Below are 20,578 nucleotides of genomic sequence, written 5' to 3'. Positions count from 1 at the left end.
CGGGCGATGATGCGCATCCCTTTGTAACATCGGCTACACACACTCGTGCGCGCGCACAGACATTGACGCAGACGGTCCCAGTGTAATTACACTGTTTGGTTCCTAATCCTATGTCTTAAAAACCTACACAAGTCACTTTCTCTCTCTTCACTCTTTCCCCTTAGACAGTAGTCGGGGGCTTGAATAGAGTTTGGAAAATAATAACATGCAAGCTTAACTGCGGAGTCTGTCAAGTAAGGGAAATAATATTTGTCCAGCTGGACAGCCTTTCCCTTTGTGCGGGCTAAATTAATGTTGAGATTTCTGTCTGCGAGAGGAGAAAGGGCTGTCGTGTCTGAGAGGAAGTGCGAGCTGTTTGGTGTTTGACAGGGATTATTAAAATCAGCCCAGATGAAGGGGAGAGGGGCGCCAGCAAAGCCAAATTGACACTGACACTCTCCATTACACTCCACTTGACTTGCGATGACGACGTTGATACAGTCTTTCTCTCGCTGGCGCACACTGGATCTGCGCGGAGCAAGACTTGAACATTGAGGGCTTTATAGCAATCTGAGGCCAGATGGATTGTTTATTTAAAGCGAGGGCAAGAAGATGTGTCAGTCTATATCCCGACGGCATCTTGTAATACCGCGAGGCCGCTCTTTCCGATATGCATGTATTACCACCCGAGCTGTACTGTAAATTGAATGGCACTCCAGCTTGACGCAGAGAGGGAGGTGGATAGATGAAAAGCAATGGATTGAGACTAGAAATATTTATGGCAGATGATAACTAGCGCCTTGTTCCAGCTGCGCTTTGACGCGCAGCCACTGATAAGGATCTTGTTGGAGGTGAAATCAAATCATTTCGTGTAAGGGGACGTCATGTGTGTTCGAGGATGTTTCATCAAACATAAAGGCTTCTCTTTTCAAGCTTACATTTGATCCCATTCCGACAAATGCAATACACAAGCAGACATCCATTATTTTTTCCCCACTTCTTTTCTTTTTACTGGCTACGATGTAGGTTATGGTGCCCTGAATAGGTGTGAAATGGAACTGTATAGATTATTTTACCCAATACAATAATGTGCAGCAGAAGCAGTGCTCTTCTTTATGTTTCAATTAGGTTACCTAAGGTTTTTTTTAAAGTAACCTCTGATCCTTTCATTATGGGGTTGGTTTATGAATAATGATGGGCAATTGCCAATAAAACATTGATTGTATGAAACAGGTGGATATTATTGAATAAATCTCTCTGGTATGTGCACGCAGGAAGGGGGAAATGCATTTGGGCATCTTTGGAGTATAGAATGTCCTGGGAAAGACAGAAACATGGGACAGAATGTGTGATAGGCTTCCCACTGCAGAGCAAATGGGTGGAGCTTGACATCCATCTCCTCCTCTCTGGACCTTATCAGTGGAGCTAGAAGGTCCAATCACACCCTAACCCAAACCTTAAACTATCCCTAAACCTAATTAGGTTAAGCTCCACCCCTTTGATCCACAGAGGTGGAGCTGGACTAGGTCAAGCATGACTCATTTGACTTTGCAGCAAGCACCACTTGGAATGTGTCAGAATTACAGTAGGCTATGTATGTGATCCAAACAACACATAAACCAATACTATATAGAAATAAGCCCAACAAATACAAACTGTGACCTCTTATGTGCAATTTTTGATGAAACCACTAAAGGGTTGTTCACACCAAGGGCGATAACTATACATATATAAGTATAAAGTTTGAATAATCATTCTAATTATATGATAATAGGGACGTCTACACCTCAGCTATAATGATAGTGACACAGAGGAAGGATATCGTTGGAAACACTTTTATTATTATTTTTATTTTTTCCAGCCGATGAACAATAAAAACATTGACAGTCAATCAGAATCTACCTGCCTTTGAGCATTTAAATCGGCATGCTCTTTTAATCAGAACTTTATCGTTCCTAGGTGTGGACGCTAATACAGTTATCGTTATTATCTTTATAATAATCATTACTGGTTTGAACACACCTCAAGTTGCTTGTGTATAATAAGTGTAATTCCTTAACCAGAGCTGCTGAACAGCTGTGATTTCCCTTATAGTCTGAATGTACAGTATATGAATATAAGGGCTGATGTTTGTTTTTAAAGTAGGAAAGAAAGTTCTTAATTTTTACCAGTATTTATTTTTTTGTAGGAAAAAAAATGGACTGGCAAGGTGACTTCCTGCATGACCATGCATTTGTGGAGCTGCAGGTGGAAGGAATACCTGGTGAGGTGGACATCCAGAACCTGATCAGAGACACAGAGGAGAAACTCAGACTCAATGCCTGCAGGTCAGTGGACTAGAGGACTCACATTTTTACACAATGCTGTCCTTGGAGGTGAGGTGTGCAATTGTTAAGTGTTAAAATGCATTATTCCATCCCAATTTAATGTGCAGAGATAGCTACAAGCAGGGCTTAATAATAAATAAACAAATATGTTACAGTAATGGATCAGTGTGGCTGAAGATACTTCATATTGTATTTTGGTAAGTCATTTAGAATGGGGACCTCCTGTGCTGAGAGATTTTATAAATGCAAACACACAGTGGAAATAAGTTTGAGAATCCATCCTTTCCTATATTCCACCATGGGAAATCTGGTCACCCTATTCAATCTTAAAGGTGCTGGCTCTATAGAAGATTATTGATCAGCCTGATCTAAAAACGCATCAATTTTACAGATATATGACCAACATGATGTTTGTACTACAAGTATACTGCATGAATTGCCTATTTCAACATTGTTTGAGAAGCTTTTGTCATGTAGGAGATGTAAACAGGCTGGTAGCAGTTGTTTGGTGCTTGAGTGGACATTGTATGGCACTTCATTTGCAGAGCTGTTATTTCCACAGATGGTTCCTCCAGTGTCAGTAATCCTAACATTGAGACCGCATGATCAATTGAGGCTTGATGAATAGCTTGCCACTTCATCTGAAATCAATAAACTTAAACATTCTGAATGCAAGCTAGAGTTAGGCATCCTTTTTTTCCATTTTGATGGAAGGTTGTGGCATTATCAGATATTGAGGTTTTGTTGTCGATGAAGGACATGTTTAAGAGTGCCCCTGAACTTGTTTCTCTCGCTCTGTTTTAATTCGTAATCGCTTCATGCAGATAATGCACCGTAGAATCTCACCTGCGTCGGTAGTTTTGGAGGACATGCTTCTCATGACTAGATCTCTGTTTTTTCCCTTCTCCACCTCCTTCTCCACCTCACCTCTTTCCATTGTGCCGCCCGCCCGCTCTGAAAAATCTATCTCTGCCATGCTTTTATCCTTTATGTTGCTCTGAGGACACGCGCAGACCAGAAGGGTCTACGCTAAATGTGTTGTGCGTGAACAAAGGCGGTCTTACTCCCCCCTGCCATTAGACACACGTTCTCATTCCTGTCTGTCCGGCCTCTCTCCTCTCCAAATGGGAAAGTAATAATTGAAGATTCCACATCTTGAAACGAAAACCCTTGTGTGGGTAATTCAAGGATTATTACTGAAGGCCGAGACAGTTTTTCTGCCTCTCTAAGCATTAAAGGGTTATTTTGTGTTCTTGGAGAAAGGTGGAAGATGGGGAACCATTATAAGAACAAAGAACCTGGATAATAGGGAATTGCGCTGAGAAGAGAGAGATAGAGAGGGAGGGTGGGCATGCGGGCGGGCGGGGTGAAGATCTGGTGGTCAGTCGGAGTAGAGCCGATGCGGATGGAGGCGGGCGAAGACTTCGCCCTTCTCCGTGACCTCCACTAGGGTGGGCCAAAGCCGTGCTATACACCTGCTTCCTAATCCACTTATCCGAGGACAAGTTCTAAAAAAGAATGGGAAACCAGAGAATTTGCGACTGCCCGCCTCATTTTGCGGTCCTAACCCATTTAAGGGTCAGCCGACAGGCTGCCTCCTCTCGGCTCTAGGATGTCGGAGATTTGCCTAAGAGCTGTTTCCTAATTGAAGGAGATTAAGATAGCCTGTCAAACAGCCTGGAATCTCCCAAATTGAAACACTGTTATCCATTAAGCTTTATCAAATCAGACACTCAGGGAGGCCACCGGCAGTACGCCGGCCCCTAATGAAGTGTCAGCCATAGTCCAGCGACGGGAGGCCAGGCTTCGGATTTCACCCCAGCTTACGGAAGATAGCCGCAGCAGCGTGCCAATTTACCTTGTGTGTGTGAGCTAGTGTGAGTCCTGACAAATAACCCGTTGGGGGTTTGGCACTAGAGGAGGCTAAGCGGGCCAGATCTTGAGTCGACGGGATCCACTTTCACGGGTCTCATTGGGTACTCCGTATTCGGGGAAAGAGAGGCCTTCTTTGATAGCTCCTAGATAGGCTATTTGTTTCCTGGGCACATGACTTGGTGCTCACTGAAGCTGAGGCTTATTTGAAAGAGATCTTTTCCTCTCCCTCCCTATCACCCTGCTATTTCCTTCTCCGCTTCTCTCTCCTGGAGCGCGACAGCCCACCCACACTAAATTAATTTTGACAAGGAACTTAAGATAACGTCAAAGCGCTGACTAATCAGTGTATTGGGTTTCTGTAAGGCAGAGAGCTGTGAAACATGCCATCATATTTAATAAAAGACTCCCGTTGCCTCTCTTGCTTTCTAGTCCTCTTGTTCTACCCCACACCCTCTCTCTCTCTCTTTACCTGGTCTGTCATGTCTGGTTTGTGCGGATTTGAAAAACAATTACAGTTTTTGGAAGCATGATTGGCAGACAGGGAGGAAGCAGAGAATGGGGCTTAAGGGAGCTTTTGCTAGTCTCTGCGCTCAGGGTTTTGTGTGGAGCTGGTCTCCCTGAAATTCCTTTCAACTTCTCCTTTTGTTGTTGTTTGATTTAAAGGGTAGATTAATCAGGGAATTTTTTTGTGTGCGTGTGAGGCTGTTGACTGCCTTTTTGGCTTTATTCAGTGTGTTTCTCTGAGACTCTTTCTCTCTGTCTGCCTCTTCTTTTTTTCTCATCCTGTGTGGCTCTCAGAGTCAGTGAAAATTGTGTTATTGGATCTGATAAATCTGGAGGGGGTTAGCACACCTCTTCAGGTGAGGTCAGATGAAAGTGTGTTTTGTCTTTTTATCAGTACTTTATAGCTATTTTACCTATATTTTTTATTTAGATATTCTTCAGTATGTTACAATAAGTTGTAGGAAATCATAACTAATTGTGATCACAGTTGTATTACGTTTCTATTCATAATTATACATTAAAATCATGTGTAATCAAGTATTTTATAAAGTGTAACGATGGTTAATAGTATATGATCTATGAATATGCAAATTAGCCCCACCTCCACTCACTCACACAAGCTCAGAATACCTGATCCACTAGGTCAACTTTATTGTAGAAAACACTGCACAAAATTTTGCCAAGTGGAAATACTACTTTAATTCAGCCATACATTTTAACCAGAAACATTTTGATTCAGAAGAAGAATTGGAAGAGTGAATAATACAGGCTCGTCTACAAGCCGCTGTCAGAATGGTAATGCGTTTTATGTATCCCTCTCTACAATGTCGGACACATAACGGTAATTAATATGATTAGCCTTTTGCTTGATTACATTATCGAACAGCTAATAATATGTTGCTAATGTTACACAAACCATGTTCCTGTTCGCCATCTCAGAGTCAGACAGCTGCCTTCTAAAATCAGCATCCTGAGAAACACTTTGAACAACTTAGAACATCAGTGGAGAAAGGTTCATCATAACATCGTAATATAGGCTACATCATATACATAATTCACCCGCTATATTGCTAAATGTACCAGATTTTTCATATCAACAGAAAAATATACCTGGATAACCTTGCTTCTCTTGAGACGTCACAACATAGTAATGATATGATTAAGCCCGCCCGCTCGTTGACGTGATTGGTTACAAGATAGTTTGTGACGTAAGAAACACCGGCGACGCGATATCAAACCTTCCTTTTTTCTCTGCAGTTTTAAGGAGAAAATACTCAGCAATGGTGTTGACTTATGAATTTGCTCATGGTTTGTCTTAAAGCATATCGAAAACACCACAAACAACATTAAAAACTTGTGTTTCACCACAGGGGGTCTTTAATGTATTGTATAGACTTCATTGAAAATGTTAACTCAAAACCTTATTTATTTATTTATTTAAAAAACAATTAAATTCAAACCTATTCTTGTGATAATCTATTCATATTTGAGGCATGTCCCTTTAATATTTCTTGTTGAATGTGAAACTCTGACACATCATCAGTGGCCGTCGGGCAGAAGTTTGACAGCAGCTGCTCCTTTGATTGATGCCAGTCCTCATGAGTGCTCAGACCAACACTGTCCGTGACTCGCCTTCAGTGATCGCTGACCCCATCCAGCGCCAATACACAAAGGATTACGCAGGCGTCGGCGAGTGGCAGGAGTGTGTGCGGATGAGAGATGAGACTTTTATGAAGTTTTAGCGCTTTGTGGCTGCACAGATGGAAGCTCGTTTAGACCCTGCTGTTTGAGCAGAGTCCTGGGGTGACGCCTGGCTCAGCACCGGCTCTGAGCACAAATCCTTATTTTATTAGAAACATTAAACAGACTTAGTCAGTATATCTGCCTTTCTGCTAGCTCTGGATGGCTACACTTAACTAATGTATAAGAGCTAAGCTAGTGATATCCTTGAGTTAACAATGTAAAAAAACAACAACAAAAAAACAAGGCACCAAATAATTGGTGTGAACTTTTTCAGAGCGCCCCATAAACACAATAGTTCCTAAAAAACCCCAGCTCAAAATATACCAAACTGATAAAACAAACACTAAAAGTGAAGTAAATCCACACATTTTTATAGAATTTGGCTGCTTTTGTCAACACGCAGCGACTATAAGCGGAATTTCCCCTATAAAAGGGCGGTTTTGTTTGTGTGTCTGTGTCGACAGCATCTTTAGTGTGTAAAACAGAATTTTTATGCTCCCTGTTAGCGCTTGTGTTTTTACAGCGAGCTTTAGGCTGTTCATTAAACAGAATGGGAAGATTTGCTTTTCCAGCACGGTCTGTCAGCACCTTCATGTCCTCTCGTCACACATATTTCCTTTTTACTACAAAAAGAGACACATTTGTTGGATTCCTGTCGGCAACCTTGCATTTTAACCAACGGAAAGAGCCCTCTTCATCTTTGCTTTCTACATTATTCAGCTGCGTATCGTTAAAATTAACAACCCTTTATGTTCACTTTATGTTTGCTCTATTTTTTTCGAGGAAGTAAAATTGTGTCAGGTTTAAATGGAATTTAATAAGCTGCCATTCGAAGGCATCTGGACTCGTGCATTGCCGTAGTGTTTACAGCAGTGCTTTATGCCACTTTGTAAGTGTGTGTGTGTGTGTGTGTGTGTGTGTGTGTGTGTGTGTGTGTGCACGCACACGCGTATATACCTGTCTGGCTTTACGGCTTTGTGTCATGTCTCATTTTTCATGGACAGAAGGAGACAGAAGTGCTGATGCCGTGTGGTTATGAAGAAGATCGGCTCATCCTGTCTTGTTGAGAGAGACGTGCCACATGCATACACACACGCACACACAACTGATATATTGATGTCTGTGTTCATTAGGCCTGATATGGCTGATATCAGCTGTAGAGTGAAGAGTAACCGGAGGATGCTGGAGTGTAAAGAGACAGCTGACATGTAACAATTGGAAATGTTTCTTACATTTTGAGGGGGTATACAAGTTATTTCAATCATGAAAGTCCATCAACTGCACAATATAAAGTCAGACAAAGATTATATTTAGTCCAGTTCATTTGTCATGTTATTGATAGAGAAAGCGGACAGGAGAAGGTGAGAGAAAAGGATCAGGACAAAAGGCTGGCTGGATTCAAATTGTGTGTCTCCCAAATTATTAAAACAGTTCAATGTGTGAAGCAGCATGTTTGTGAACCACTAGGCCACAGCTCCAATCGCTACTGTGCCAGCAAAGCTCCCCATAAATGCATATTCAACATAAATTAAATGCCTGTCATTCACAAAATTATACACGTACATTGATTTCACATTGTCTTTTTTCATTAAGTATTGTTGGCTATATCATCACGCTTTGAGTTTTTTTATTGTACATTTGTATTATTTTTTTCAATACTTTTAAATAGCGCTTATTTAAATATTTAATATTTAAATAGCGCAAAATTTAAATGTTTTACCCACCTTAAAGGGCAGAGCTGCTGATTATTTTCTTGAAAGGACTTGCTTATCACAATTGTATGTAAAAAAAAAGGCTTACATTTTTTCTCTAGCTTTTTCTGTATACCAATGCTATATGGCGCTAAACATTACTCATTAACAGCTATTACTGCAAAATTAGAAACCTGATAAAGTATTAACTTTTTTCCGGTTGTAAGTTGAATTTTGCAACTAGTAAATGAAATGTTAATTATTATTTTTTTAGTTTTTTTTTTTTTAGTATATCTGTGTGCCATCTGCAAACAAGTATGCAGGGCTAGTAGGAATGACCCAACTGAGCCAGGGAAACAAATCCTTTAACACTGTGACATATTATGACTATTATATTATTCCAATAAGTTTCTTTTGTGTCATTAAGATGTCAATAAGTCAATGTTAGCAATGGAAACTACTAGTGCTGTCAAATCATTTATATAATGTATATGTAAATATATAAAAACATGTTTTATATATTTTGTATATTTTTTTATATAAAAAAAGATATACACATTTATTTACCGGTATATATATTATATAAACAAAAAACTTTGATGTTAGATGTGAATAATCGCGATTAATCTCTTTGAAAGCACTAGAAAATACATCACTGACATTCAAGACTGGAAGTTTGTACTCCTGCATGAGTGTGTGTTTGTTTATTTGATTCTAGTATTGAGCAGAACCTTAAGGAACTGCAGGCCAAGGTTGGTGAGTCCTGCACCGGAGAGAGAGTGCCTAGTCCAGTAGAATGCCTCCAGTGGTTCAGTCAGCGTAACTTAAGCATCCTGAAACCAGTGGCTACGGGACACCAAGAGCTGTTGGACTTCCTTCGAGCCATGGTAACCAAAGTCATACTTAACCTCAACCCAATCTGTCCATCAGACGTCATCGTGACATGTTTAGGAATAGTATTCCACGTTTATTTCTTGACATTATTAATTCTCTCTTTCATATATTTTAACAGCAAAACTTGCTGAAGATTGAGGAGGCTTCTGAAGAGGCCGTTCTTCAGTTACTGCTGAGCATTTCTTCTCAGTGTGGTGTTGCTTTCCCTACTTCCTGCCCTGCATCTTCCCAAGAGCACTACCCAATCCCTGCCTTGTCCACACCACGCGATGACCTAGCTCTAGAGGTCCAGGAAGCATGGGATGATGTTCGTTTCTCATTGCGGAACCACTTACTTGGAAAACTCCAAATGATGGCTGAACCAAGCCAAACTGAGGGAGAACTGGGTGTTGGGATTAAGGTTCCTCAGAAGGTCCTTTACCTTCAGCAACTGTTATTCCTCTACCCTGATACAAAGGTCCTCAGCTGGTACCAGCACCTTCAGATCAAGGCTGTACTTCGTATTCTCCAAAACTGCCAGAGCTGCAGCCCAGGTGGCGAGAAGGGCTTCGACAGACTGACTCTGGGCTTTCAAACCGCCTCGCCAACTCTTTGCTCAATGCTTCGAGAGGAAATACAGGTGCTTAATGGGATTGCAGAACCACACAACATCCTGGCCTTTCTCAACCACGTCTACCTGAACACAGTGGCACAGGAACTAGGCGTTCTGATGGAGAAGGAGATTGAGATGGCACTGAAAGACAACACCACGCACAGCAGCAAAGGAGGCAAGATGTCCAACAAGAAGTCTGCAGTAGGTCAGTGTCTTCATGTCCTTCTATTCATGTTGCAAACAAAACTGGAAATGATAAATTGATTTATAAACTCCCCCGATTCCCCCCTTGTAAAGCGCTTTGAGGTCTCAGAAAAAGCGCTATATAAATGTAACAAACTATTATTAATTATTATTATTATTATTAAACTGAAACGGCCAGTTCCATTCTTTTTGGCTGACTGCTACAGTACTGGTCAAAAGTTGTTGTTACTGAAATTTACACAGTTTAATGTCTCAATGTACTTTGGAATTAAATAATAGAACAAATAAACAGTTGGAGAATCGACTTTTTGACCAAATATTGTTTTGAAAGTTTTTCCAAACTCTGACGCAGAAGTTTCCACAAATTCCCCTTCTGTGCAGTTCACCGCAAACCAGCTCGATAGAGTTAAAGTCTCGAAAATGAGCTGGTCATTCCCTGATTTGAAGCCTTTAATTCTGAGGTAGTTCTGACATAGCCTGAAGGCATTTTGTTGGTCATTATCTTGCGGTAGGTTGAACCCCTGACTAACTGTATACCAGAGGGCATTGCATGGCTTCAACTTGATGTGGTAGACTTTTTGGTGCAGGGTGCAAGGGTGCCACTTACTCTTGAACCGAAGATTTCAGTAGTCCACTGGCAACAAACTGACTGGTAGAGTATGTGATTTCTGGGAGTCTGGGTCCACACTTTTTTATTATTGTTCTGAGGAATAGCTAGTAATTGTGTGTGGAAAATATTTGAAAGATGTTTAGATTTTAGAAAACATAAAAATAACTTATTGGACAGAACTGTTCAACTTATTAGGATGGAGAAACTATGGGTCTGTGCTCAGGCGCTAGCATTCTCAGCACTGTCAGAATGAAAATCCCAGAGCTGTCAAAATAAAAGTCCTCTTCCAACACTCATCGGCCAAACAGAAAAATACACAGATACCTATAAGAAAAAAGAGAAAAAAAAAAAAGCTTAATCAGCCGATGTATGAGACAAATATCTATAAGACTAGTACTATACATTTTTCTTACCTCCGGGCATCTTGAGTTCATTGAATCATTGCTAATTTTTTAGTGCACCATTTGCCAAATGCTCTTATTTTGTAAAGATAGTAACATTCACAGTACTTTTTTTTATATTCTTCTGATAACTATTTAACTGACAGATCCGTAATCGCTTATTGCGGCTCCTTGTACAGATGTCAGCGTCCATTTTGATTGGACTTATTATGGCTTCGCTTCCATTTAATTCACCTTCCTGGCAGAATTCTCTAATTTTGACATGCACCAGACACTCTTATTCAGGCCTGAATAATTGGCCCTACGTCTGTGGAGCCGCTGGATTCGGGTGTACAGACCTATACGTGGGCCCAGCAATCCTTCAAATTAATTACTAGAGACACTGCAGGTGTGTATTGCTGGAAAGTGACTGGAATGTGTGTCAGATACTTGCGACTATGTACGTAATGTACAGCACTGTATCAAGAAGCCCTTAGGCAAAATGTCATGATTGAAATAGTTGTTTTTCTATTAGTCAGTTACTAAGAGCAACGCGCTTAGTTATTGGCTTCTTTATGGCTGGTTTTCCAGCTGTCTTAGGAAATCTGAACATGATGCAAAATCAAACAATGAGCACTTTGACAGTTGTTGTTGGTTGCAGGGTTTGTGTTTGAGCTACATAGCTGAATTGTATTAAGTAAATGACAAATATAGGTTTCGCTTTAAATGGAAGCTATCAAAACAACCTGGCATTTCTTTTCTTTGTCTTGTTTGGTGTTATTTATTGTGCTTTATTCATTCTCCATATTTTGCGGAAAGCTCGTCTGGGAGAAGTGATGGTAGGGGTGGGTGGGGGGGTGAATCTTGACGCACTGTCCCACGGGAGCGCCGCCGCTCCTGGCATCACACACTGTCAAAGCACTGAAGCATTTAACAGCTTTTCATGCGCAGATATGCCAGTTTCTTTAACCCCTCCATCTGAAAGGGATGAACAGACTTTGTTCCCCCCCTCCTTCACCAGATGTGGGAGTCTCAGCCCTTTGTACCCATCTTCTTCCATCCCTTGCTTTTCATCCCTCTCACTTTATGTCATCTTTTTTTCCCCTCGACTTTTTCTTAGAGGTAATGGGGTGAGGGCTGGGCTCAGGAGACCATACAGGTCAGCTGATCTGGAACAATGAGGAGTTTAAACCCTTACTATCACACCTCAGTGGATTTGTAGAAGACAGGATAAAGAACTGAAAAGGTGGAAGTGAGGGTGTATGTGTGTGAAAGAGAAAGAGCTGGCTGATGTTTGAATGGTCTTGCACATACAGTTTATGTGCACATTGCATACTGTATTTGACACTCACAGACATTGTATATTCCACATATATATTTTCTGTCATCATCAGTTCCGCCAGAAAAACAGTATACAGTTTTCTCCGATATGCTGCATTCTCGGAGGAGACTCAGAGAAAATCAATACAGAAAATCAATATTATTTTACTCACTTTTCTGTAGGGCAACATTTTTTTGTTTGTCAGACATAGGGTCCAAAATATATCCAACATATACACACACACATTACCTGTGAAAAGTTTGGAGACATTACTATTTTTAATGTTTCTGAATCTCTTACGCTCATCAAGCCTGCTGAAAAGAAAGTATTACAGGTTATACAAAAATATCTCTGTTTTGCAGATACTTTTGTTTAGTCTTCAGAGTGGACATAATGTTTTGTTTATTTGATTTCAACCAATTCTGATACACCAGCCACTGATTTTGTTAGTAAATTTGACTAACCTGCTCAACCTGTGGAACATCAATGAATGCTTGCAAGAATGGACAGAAGTGGAGACTCACAAATCAGTTACTCCTCCCCATAACAATTTAATAAAGATATCAAAACCTTCTTTTTTTCTTTTTTTTTTACTCAAAGAAGGGCCGCCCAACCCCTACTGCATCCCAGCTGGACTGTGCCTCTGGCATTGACGGAGCCGGTTTAGTGTGTGTCAGTGAGCAACGGGCTGCAACAGACAACCCACTGCACGCTACAGCACTCAGACTCCCTCAGGCCATCAGGGGGCTCCACATGTGGTCCGTTCGGGCCCCGGGGCCCCACCAACCACAACACCACCTAGAGCGCACGTCCTGTTTTGTAAGATGGACCGATCTTTGCATTTCCATTTGCATTTAGCTACGTGCTTTTGCTTCCCCCCCCTCTCGCAGCTCCTTCCCACATCGGACGAAATATAAACCAGCACATATAAAAACAACTCTAATCCCCAGAGCATCCGCATCTATACGGATCTCTGTGACACTTGGCAGAGTCGTTGTCGTGCTGTCACTCGCAGGCGACGGAAAGCGCCGTCATTGACGTTGGACTGTGGCTGTTGGATAAATGAGGCTTTTTTCTGAATGGCTAATGTTCTGGGTCAAGTCGCACGTCAGGAACAGGAACGTCCGCCGTTTCTTTTTTAAGATCGGCCTCTCTCTTTTTTTTTCTCACCTTTCTGCCAGAGAGGCCAATCAACAGAGGGAGTGAGGAAATGAAATCAGTGGCTAAATTGTTGCGTGATTGCCCATTCCCTAAAGAGGCTGGGCATCATTTGGAGAAAAGCATTTAATAATTGCTTTTAGGGCCATGTCAGACACATGCAATTCCCCGCACTAATGGCCCAGCTAGGCAGAACACGGCCCCAAGGGTCAGTGCAGGACAAGCCAGCCAGCGAGAGCTGGAACCGCACGTCTCTGTTTGTGTGTGTGTATGTGTGAGACGGAGAATGAAAGAAGGAATGAGGGAGGAGGCATGGAGGAGATGAAGTGGCAGCAAGTGTAACCCAAAGGGGAAATGCACTTCAGTGTGAGTTTAATACTCCAGGCCGGGGATTTGGCAACCTGCCACACAGCAATTGTTTACCTTTTTGCTCACTGGCTGCATCTGTTCTGTTTTGTAAACGGCACTAAACTATCTGCCCGTAAACACTGGAATCAATAACAACTGTTTGGGGATTTCCCAGCCTCCCCTACGATTCTTTCTTCTTCTTCTTCTCTCTCCCTCGCTCTCTCTCGTTTTCTTTGTGCCATTTTTCACTGCCCCCCCCCCCCACCACCACCACCACCCCCTTCTAGTCAAAGCAAGTGTGATGTGAATAGTTTACAAAAGGTATTTTGTGCTGGAGAGCACATTAGAGGAAAAATGATATGGCTTTGCACGTCATTTTATTTATCAATCCTTATGCCTCACTACACAACCATGCATGACGTACTGTAACTTTTCTGTGATGTTGCTACACCTAAACCTATAGCTTCTTTATTGGTGTCTATGACTCCATATAGAACCTTTAACATCCATGGAATCTTTCCATTGCACAAAGAACGTTCTTTATAGTGGAATAAGTTTCTTTAGATTTTTTAAAAGTTCTTAACACTTTAAGAACTGTTCACTGAAACGTTCTTTAGGGAAACCCAAAGGCTGCTTCTATGGCGTCACTGCAAAAATTCCCTTTTGGAACCTGTAATTTAAGAGTGTACAGGGACAGTCCTCCTAGTGGAGGAGGTTTTTTTAGGTATGTCAAGCTCTAACGTATTTTATCAGATAGAAATTGTCAGAAAAAAATATTTGTAATATTTTAATATTTTTCAAGTCTTTTCTTGTTCTTAATGCTTATCCATTAAAGCATGGACAGCTGGATAAGTCATAAGGCATTTGAATATTGTTGTGGAAAATATATTATTTTGTGTTCTGCAGAATAAAGACAGTCATACAGGCTAGGAGTGACGTGAGGGTGAATAAATAATGCATTTTGCAGCTTAAAATATCTTTAAACCATGTCTTTGTTTTTTTGAGCATAGCGACCAGCAAAGACAGGCTTAACAAGCTCAATGGCATGAGTTTGTTGGAACAATAAAGCATTTTGAAAATAGTTATTTTTGCAATTAGTCACCAACTTTTCTTCACACGGATCTATCTTATTTTTTTTTTTTTAGAAGACTTAACATTTAATTTTGTATCTTGACTGGCCCTAATCCCACTCACTGTATTAATGTTATTATTATTTTTAAGGTGCATCTTAGAGATTCCTCCTAAAGCATTAAAAAAAAAAAAAGTATGCCTTTAGAATGACATAAGGGTGATAAATGATTTTTGAAGAGAATTCAATTTCATTATTAATTGAAATCTTTAAATGGTGATAGCTCAAGCATCATTCCTTTCAAGGACCGAACCTGCAGTCTTTTGTCCTCTCCCCTGAACTGAAACATGTAGTACAGGGTTTGTATTGTGTTACTGTTGCCCACAATCCACTCGGAGCTTCCTCAGGTCATCCTTCACAAAAGTATATGCAATGCTTTTACATTCTTGAAAATATTGTGCACATACGTCCCTTTCTTGTATTATAATTGTATGTAGTTTAAATTCCCTGCTGCTTTTTAATAGATTTTTCTCAAACACTTGAGTGATGTTCTGTTAAACATTTCTGCCTCATCCGCTGTGCTCACATGTCTTCCCTCTTTTACTACATCTGATATGAGTGTGATGCCCTTTTAACGACCCTGGCAAGGCCCTGACTCTCAGCTCTTTTCACAGTAAACGACACGTATCACTGCTCTCAACACCTTCAACACCTCCACCCCATCAGCGTGTTGTAATAACCCCCATTATGGCTTCAGTGGCTGGGCCATCCTCCTGCAAGACTCCTAATGGTTAGCTATGAGAGAGGCCCTAATAAGCCGTTAATGGCGGGGTAATAAATAGCCTGACAATGGCTGGGTGGGAGGAAAAGACAAGATAGAATGACAGCGGAGCATTAAACATAAAGGTGAGATGCCCGCTCTAAGTGTGAGTTAGTGCAGGAGGTGTTGTAGAGGACGGGTGGGGTTCAAGGACACCTCTGAGAGGGATGGAGACTGAGCAAGAGGTGGATGACTAGTTTGGTGGATGATAGGCAAGTGAGGATTTGGGAACATTTTGCATTATGAAGAAGACAATGCCATGGAATTTATCCTGAGACATAGAATATGAATTATTATTGTCACAGTGATGGACGTTGTAAGGATTCTGCGAAAGAGAGGAAAATCGATGCGTTGTTCGTTGCTGAAATTACAAGATGTCAGCTTTCTGAGCTGTTCAGTATGTAAATAATGCATATAATTTAAGCGAGTGCTCAGAGTTCTTACAAATCCTAGGCGTATGACGCACTTATTGCAGTAATTCCATCATGATGTGAATGGATGCCATTGAGATGTTTATCGTTAATCCTGGAGTTGTAAAGAGATACAGATGCTACTATAGGACTCACAGACATTCCCGGCACACATGTGTTACTTGTGTGCTGCATGTGCCGCTTAATGCACAGGTCTTATACATAATGCAGTATGTTTGGAGTTATTTTACTGACAGGCTGATGTGCTTGTATGAGGGGGAGTGGATCTCCATGCATTCGTGTAGCCGTTTTCCCAGTTCTGCTTTACAGTCTCCCTCTGGACCCCATTAATGAAGAGCCAAGATGCTGGTATGACACACTCACCCGTGAAAAAAAAAAAAAAGTGCACACACCTACACACACATATACATCACAAATGCATGAATTCCAAGGTGCTCCTTAACTCACCTCATGGGGTCAGTCTCTGCATCTCTATAATCTACTAGTTTGGAAAAAAACTAGTATTGTGAAATTATGTGTGTGAAATTATAAAATTGCACACACAAAAAAAAAAAAAGCAAAACAAATTTACGGACGATCAATGTATGTGCCTGATTAAGAGGAGAGAAATGAGAGAATAAGATTGTTGGCATGTTTTCGGCTTGACGATAACAAAGTGACAATATGGTGTTTGAATCCAGAGGCGATATTGTTGCAATTATTGGGGCTCCTTTCTTTTTATTTCTCCCCTCCCTCCATCGCCTTCCCACTCAATCTTCCTGGAGCTTTCATAGCTGAGGCTAATGCCTTCCTGATCCACTCCCCAATGCCTTTTCTGTCAGAGGAAGTCATTTAAGAGCACACACAAAAGTATTTGTCGAAGTGTCTGAAAATACCGCAGCCCTCTTCTCCGCGGCCCATTCTTCAGGCCTAATGCGGAACATCCCCTGGGTGATGGCTTTGGCAGCTGCAGAAATGGGAGAGCCACGCTGGAGATGAGGGTCATCGGCGGGTTACAGGAGAAAGTTTGTGCCCAGCAATGTTTGACTGTAGATTCGAGAGGAAACTTTACAGCCTCTGTGGGATCGGTGTAGATTGCGAGGCCACGGTTCACAGCCCCCCTGGTGTCAAATGCACATTCACAAAGTCTTTCAGTTTTTTATTATTTCATTTATTTGAGAAAGGTGCAATCTTGGATTCCAGTGTTCCATATTGTTGGAGTGTCCTTAAAGTAACCTTCAAAAACATTTACAATATCAATTTTCTAAAAATTAAATATTATGTTAAAATGAAAAAGACCAGCTTGGAGGTCAAGGTTTTGGTTGGTTTGCACAGTCCAATTAGCCCCTGCTGGTAGATACCATATACACTACCATTCAAAAGTTTGGAGTCTGTAAGATGTTTTTGTTTTTGAAAAAAGTATCTTATGCTCATCAAGGCTGTATTTCTTTGATAAAAAAAATACTCTACAAATGTCCGCATTTTCAGCAGTCATTACTCCAGTCTTCAGTGTCACATGATCCTTCAGAAATCAACTGGGCCTGTTTACACCTGGTCACTTCATGTGTTCCCGAAACGCTTTCGAGACTGATTTAAATCCGATCACTCAAACCACTTCAAGACGTGGTCTGAGACGCATTCCAGACGAAACTGGACAAGTGCATGCATCTGGTTGTTGAAACCACATGTGTAAATTTTGCTTTTCCCAAAATGTTACTAAATAAACATGTGAATGTCTTATAGGCCAGCTATGACATGTTATATAGTAAGTTGCAGAAGCTCAACACACAATCATCTTCATTAAAAGTATTGAGACTAAATGATCTTACCAATAGTGGTGCGATGCCGCCTTTTCTCATATTGCGTTCTTTGATCTTGAAATGAGCTTTCGTTGACGTGAACTCTGTTAAATTTGCATATAGCGCGGGAAGTAAAGATCGTATTTATATTCATTTTGCGGAGATACATTTATGAGTGTAGATGGAACCGTTTTAACAAATCAGATAGCTATCCGATCAGTAGAAACCAGGTGTAAACAGGCCCATTCTTATATGCTGATTTGCTGCTCAAGAAATATTTCTTAATGTCAATGTTGACAACAATTGTGCTGCGTGATATTTTTGTGGAACCTGTTACGTTTTTTTTCAGGATTTTTTCAGAAATAGAAATTTATTTGAAATGAAAAGTCTTTACTGTAACTTTTGATGAATTTAATGCATCCTTGCTGAGTAAATGTATTATATTCCTGCCTAAAAAATCTTACTGACCCAAACTGTGTGTTAATATTTAATTGTAGTATAGTAGATGTTTCACCAATGGGCAGATTCTTTTGAAAGACTCCTAACTGTGTGAAATGGATTGGTTTAGAGAATTTATTGAAGGCTGTTGTGTAGTGTACCATTTCTGGACTGATGTTGATGTGCTTACGTTTCAACCGTCTAAACCCTTAACCCATATAAACTGTCTGTATGACAGACCTTCACATTTTGAATCTCCAGAGAGGAACCCATCAAATGAGATTCTACAGATTAATTTGATGTATCTGTCCCTGTATAGTTCTGCACATCTTTAAAAATGCATTTACATCTGACTTGTACAAACTAAATATGCATAATGCACAATCCTTCACTCTTTTATGCTGGTTTGGTGCTGGTCAAGCTGGTGGACTAACATTTGAAGCTTGTCGACAAGTATAGTCCTTTTTTTTAGCCATTTGACTGAAGAAGTTAAATTAATTTACATGTATTTGCATCTGATCATTTAGCAAGAGCTTTTATCCAAAGTAGGCTAACTTTCAAATGAGGAGCATCACAAGCAATCTATCATACAAGAAACAACAACATTTGAAGTACCACAATGACAAGTTTTAAGAGTAAACCAGAGTTGTGTTGAAGTAAAAATGAACAAAATATTTGTAGCTAATTTCTAGGAAGTGCCTTTGTATATACCGGCAGTTGTGTTTTAGTTAAGTGGTCACAAAAGAGTTCAACTACTTCTTAAAGTTTGTGATGGACTAAGCAGAACGAATGGAGGTTGATAGCTCCACCATATTACTGCAACACAAAATACGCTGTTTTGTGCATGACTAACTCTTTGTTTTGTCCATTTACAGCTCCTCAGGATCTTCCCCGAAGAGGACGAAACTTCTGCCTCACCTCCCATCAGCTCAGGTGCCTGACCCAGCTGACCTCCACCTTACTGGAGCTGGAACAAACTGTGGAGGACCTGGCAACCCATCTGGGTTTCCTTAACTGCGCTGGAGAATCAGTCTGCTGTGTCAAAGGTACACTTTAACAACCATCGCTAAACATTACCACATCCAAATGCGAACTAGAGTCAAATCCATCCGTTGCAGGTCAGTGCAGCTCAGCAATCCTGATTTAATAGGGGAAATTCTGTCGTCATTTACTTACCCCAACGCCATTTAAAACCTGAATGACTTCCTTTTGAGAAGATATCATAAAGGAGATATTGTTAAAATGTCTATAATGAAGTCGTTGTTTTGAACATCACCGTTCAATATGTGGGAGTCAGTTCGATTTTGTGATTCAGCCATTTTTTTGAAGGAAATAACTAGGCCTACTTATTCAGCAAATTGATCAAAAGTGACAGCAAAGACATTTATAAAGTTATAACAGATTTATATTTCAAATAAATACTATTCTTTTGAACTTGGTTTTCATCAAAGAATCCTGAAAAAAAATGTATCACGGTTTCCACAAAAATATTAAGCAGCATACTGTATAATAATAATAATAAACAATATTGAGCAGCAAATCAGCATATTACAATGACAAGGATCATGTGACACTGGAGTAATGATGCCGAAAATTCATCTTTGCCAACACAGGAATAAATATGTCGATATAATAAATATTGTAATAATATTTCACAATATTACTATTTTTACTGTATTCTTAATCAAATAAATGTAGCCTTGTTCTGCATAAGAGACTGCTTTCAAATACATTGCTTATCCGACACATCTTACCGACCCCAAACTTTTGAACGGTAGTATATATTAAAAAAAACTATTGATTGGACAAAAAACAAAACTTTATTTTGTGTTCCACAGAAGAAAGTAAGTCTTGAAACAATATGAGGGTGTGTAAATTATAACATATAATTGTTTGGGTGAACTATCCCTTTAAATATCATAGTTTCTGATCTCTTAATCAACGAAACACCCATGGTAAGCAAATGTCCCCCTGCAGCAACTGTAAAAAACATATACAGATAACTGGTTTATGTTGCTCTCAGACTGAATGTGATATATGCCAGTCAACAAGATATATGGTTGTTGTTTTTTCCCCCAGATGAATATCACCATAGTGTAAATAAATGGCAGCCGATCAAGATTTCTGACAACAGTCTCCTGCAAATCTGACATGTGAAATGATTTGTCACCATGGGAGCGGAAAACCTCCAGCTATATTGTGCTCGACGGAGCCTTTAAATACGACAAGCCTCCAATTCCTGCGTATAATAGCGGCATCTCTACAGGCAGCTTATGAGACCAGACTGCTGGCCTGTAGCAGTACCTTGTATACATATGCTTTTTTTAATGAGAGTTTTCTCGCCTTTCTTTACAGCTTTTTTTTTACCGTTCCTTATGTGTGTGTGTTTTGTTTTCGCATATAGAAACACTTCTAC

At 40.4% G+C, this 20,578-nt stretch overlaps 1 protein-coding gene across 1 annotated transcript in view; it reads left to right on the top strand.

Annotated features, from left to right (window-relative positions):
* The window catches only part of kiaa0825 (KIAA0825 ortholog), a 143,450-nt gene that overhangs the window by 6,125 nt on the left and 116,747 nt on the right, over positions 1–20,578 (top strand). The window contains exons 2-5 of the mRNA XM_079606562.1: positions 2,170–2,306; positions 8,838–9,006; positions 9,132–9,810; positions 19,038–19,208. Coding sequence (XP_079462688.1) covers positions 2,176–2,306; positions 8,838–9,006; positions 9,132–9,810; positions 19,038–19,208 — 1,150 coding nt within the window. The 5' untranslated portion in view covers positions 2,170–2,175. The remainder of the gene's footprint in view (positions 1–2,169; positions 2,307–8,837; positions 9,007–9,131; positions 9,811–19,037; positions 19,209–20,578) is intronic.

This window comes from Phoxinus phoxinus (genome assembly GCF_949152265.1).
Source record: "Phoxinus phoxinus genome assembly, chromosome: 3".
Taxonomy (NCBI): Eukaryota; Metazoa; Chordata; class Actinopteri; order Cypriniformes; family Leuciscidae; genus Phoxinus; species Phoxinus phoxinus.
The sequence above is the reverse complement of the archived record's forward strand: the minus strand, read 5'-3'. Positions and strand labels throughout refer to the sequence as shown.